This window comes from Plectropomus leopardus, chromosome 7, assembly GCF_008729295.1.
Source record: "Plectropomus leopardus isolate mb chromosome 7, YSFRI_Pleo_2.0, whole genome shotgun sequence".
In the NCBI taxonomy this organism is placed as follows: domain Eukaryota; kingdom Metazoa; phylum Chordata; class Actinopteri; order Perciformes; family Serranidae; genus Plectropomus; species Plectropomus leopardus.
The window spans coordinates 33,352,092-33,355,685 of record NC_056469.1 but is presented as its reverse complement, the minus strand read 5'-3'; the positions used below and the strand labels follow the sequence as shown (position 1 = coordinate 33,355,685).

The 3,594-nt window shown below is 36.4% G+C and overlaps 1 protein-coding gene across 1 annotated transcript; it reads left to right on the top strand.

Annotated features, from left to right (window-relative positions):
- Positions 1 to 2,113, top strand: LOC121946310 (protein S100-A1-like). Its single transcript, XM_042490824.1, has 3 exons — positions 1 to 43; positions 1,030 to 1,188; positions 1,855 to 2,113. Exons 1-3 carry the CDS (start codon positions 38 to 40, stop codon positions 2,032 to 2,034), a joined length of 345 nt encoding a protein of 114 aa, XP_042346758.1. The 5' UTR covers positions 1 to 37; the 3' UTR covers positions 2,035 to 2,113.
- The last annotated feature ends 1,481 nt before the right edge of the window (positions 2,114 to 3,594 follow it).

Here is a 3,594-nt window from a genome sequence, read left to right as displayed (position 1 = left end):
GCCATTTCTTCGTCTTTCTGATCTTCCTGCCGACATCATGGAGGTGAGTGCATCATTCTCAGATTCGACTTGGAACTGAATGTTTTATCGGAACATCTGAGACTCTATATTCATATAAATATGTGATTTCATCGTTTACTAGAGGGAGCGATTAATTCCTGAAAAGACATTCAGATCAGTGGGCATAATACAGTAAAATGCAAAACTATCAAACTATCAAAAGATTAATTTAATTTATCAATTTTTATTCTGATTCAACAATCTAGTTCTTCCAAAACTTGTGAACCCAAAAAAGAAACATTCTTTCTGTGGATATGCTTAAATTACATTTTGTAATAACAGGTGAAAACAGTATATTCATGCTCCGGTAAGTTTTTAATTTTTTTTTTTAATTTTGGACTATCTTGCTTGCATAAAATGTCCTCTCTTAGACCAGTGGAAGAAATGATCCAAAATAAATATTTAGGTTTATTTTACTTCAGATTGATGTTCTAGAAATGGACAGAAAAGTGCATATTAAATTAGATAATATTCGCATTTGCATATTGTAATATGACATTTCAGAGAACTTGTTATACAAAAACATCATTGTCTTAATGTACGTTTATCAAGTTTTTATACTCTGAGCCAAAAATCTTAACATCAGTAGCACTAAGAGCACCAAATGTTCAGGTTTTACTCCTGTCTGTAATGTGTTTGTTAACAGTATTTTCTGTTTATGGAACAATAAAAAAGAGATATCCATTTTGTATTCCCTCTGTAGAAAAAACAAAACAAAACATAAAACAAGATAAGTGTAATATGCAGAGATATGCAGAGAATTTTTTTCTTTCTTTTTTAAAATTACATATTTCCTCTGAAGGACAGAGGCGTGTCTGCAGATTCAATGACGTTACACAATTGTTTTCTTTATAATTTCTTAGAAGCTCGTTGTTTAAAATTTGTTTAAAAATTCAAGACTTTAGTGATATCATTCTGTTGTCTTACACAATTTTTTTTCTCTCTTTTTTTTGCCCTTTTTCTCCACAGACGGTTGTTCACTGTCCAGCGCAGGGCACGCTGCAATCAGCCATGAAGATGCTGATTGATGTGTTTCAGGCTCACGCTCAAGACGACGCCGACAAGTTACACCTGAACAGATGGGAGATGAAAGATCTGTTCAAAAGAGAGCTCCTTGAACTCATCCAGGTACTGACACATTCTCACTGTCTCCCTGGGAATTCAAATTAAGCCATTTAGGTGCATTTTATGTGCTTTTTGTTCTTCATGTTTTTGATCATTTTGGCTGTGTTCATGCATATGGCATATATTTTGTCAAGACTGTTTTCTCTTCTTTAATAAGTGAATTTCCAGCTCAGCTCCTACAATAAGTCTAAAGTACACCGTGGAAACTAAATAGTTACATTCAGACTGTTAAGGACAAAAAATGTTCCATTGAAACCCATTCAAACTGACATTTTTGATCCCACAGCCATCAAAGCAGAAAAACATGACTTGTATTATTTCTGGGTTTCATTCTGGGCTTTTGACTTGGAATTTGTCATTTTGACTATTTTCCACCTGATGAGGTTATTTTGACCATATTTGGCATATGGAGAAAACACATGCCACTAGGTGCAGTCAGTGTTGCTGCTAATTATATCCCAGGCTGTGATCATTAAAATCTACTTTGCAGCTAATATATTAAAAATAAAAATTTACATAATGAATAATAATAACGTATAATGTCTTTTTAAAACTTTTGTGCGCAGATCGATACATGAGTGTGTGTAATATTAAAGCGGGCCCTAAGGGTTAATATTAAAATCATACAGTTGTATCTAAATATTGCTTTCATTCCTTTGTTTTTTAAAGAACAGCAAGGAACCTTTCAGGTCATTTGAGATCATGGACAATCTGGACAAGAATCGAGACTGCAAAGTGGACTTCGAAGAGTTCGTTTCGGTGGCGACCAAGCTCATTATGCTCAGCCACCCCTACTTTAACGGGGGCTGCAATGAGGACTGTGGTGCACCCAGGTGTGGTGTCAGATAAAACCCTGTAATCTTTCTGACGCACTCAAAATGTCAGTCCTCTGCTCTGAATATTAAACATTAAAATGATTCAGAAAACACGCCTGCGTGACTTTCCTCCTCAGCAGATCTGCATTCTACACGTAGATGGGCACTTTGACCTGCTGAGACCAGTCCTCACATGCTGCACCTTATACTTCATTGTGCTTAACTGAGACCTGTGTTGTCCTCATTCAGGGACACTTTTGGCCAACATGTTATCACAAATCATTGCACACTTTCACGTCAAGCATCCTCCTGTATCCGCTGGTGATATTTTGGGATGCCACAACCAACAGCATATGTCAACAAAAGCACATGGTTAGGTTCAGACAAAAACAATGGCTTTGCTCCTAATTCATACTTTAAGCAAACACCAGCAGGCTTTGGGATGAATGTCTAAGGTTTGTTGGATAAGCAAACATTATTAATAGCAGCCCAGAGACATTTAGTCCTTTTAAAATAAGATTAACAATTATTTTTTTGTGCTGCGATCAGGCGCCTTTCACAATTATTTAAACCTTTGAACTAATTGAACAAACTGATTTTCTTTTGAAAAACATGGAGAAAAAGGCAATTAGCAACTGGGCCAGAAATGGCCTGCAAATCGCAAGAAACTAGTAGATTTAGGTTTTATTTCAGTTTTTTTAAAGCTTGGAAAAAAATGTGCAGAAAACTTCTAATGATTGTGATTATTTATTTTTAAAATTATTTTACAAAATTATTGTAGTTTTTAAGCACATTTTTGAAATCTTTATTTTTTTTGTTTTGGTCATTTTCCTTTGGTTTTCTTTATTTTGGTGCTGCTCATTGAGTAGTTTTCCTGTCTTTTTTTAATTTCTTGCTAAATGTTGTGTCATTTTCTCAGAAATTGACCCCATGCATCATAGATTTCTGGTGACTGAGTTACAGTGGTAAAGGACTCTAATTAGACGCAGCATGCAGTGCAGTCGCTGAGCAGCAGATGGAGACACAGACTTGATGATAAGCAGCTGTGCTCATGGAGTCACTGACTACATTTGTTTTCCTTTGCGGTTTCCTTGTTTTTTTCTCTGTGATGATGTGAATGATACCAATGGTTTCCTTTGAAAATCTTGATATATTTATGCAAAATCCATCTGATAACATCTGACACAAGAGCAAAGGTCGAAATTTCATCTAAAATAATTTTCACCCCACAGCACCATTTGTCATGTTCATATTGACACATTGTCATGACTTAAATATTGGATTTTGTCTTTCATTTTGTGAAACTGCAGATGAGGCAGCATCTCTCCAAAGCTTTGTCTTTGTGCAACAGGAGGAAAATATACAGCTAAACACTCCATAAACTCAAGACAAATGAAAACTCTAGCAGGAGCTCTGTTGCAGAGTCATGGTGGTCAAACAGAGAGTGAAGGAGAGGTGCGTCAGATATGCTCCTGCAGGCTGACGAGCTGATGGTGCAGAGCTGGGTGAGAGCTGATTGCACACAGCTGCAAGGGCTCAGCAATCAGAGAAGCAGGTAGACACCTCTGCTGGATTTGGACCACAGCGCATTTGA

Bases quoted from the DNA above. Each gene is read 5' to 3' on its own strand.
- LOC121946310 (XM_042490824.1), top strand. The intron at 1,189-1,854 runs GTACTGACACAT...TGTTTTTTAAAG, and splicing joins AGCTCCTTGAACTCATCCAG to AACAGCAAGGAACCTTTCAG.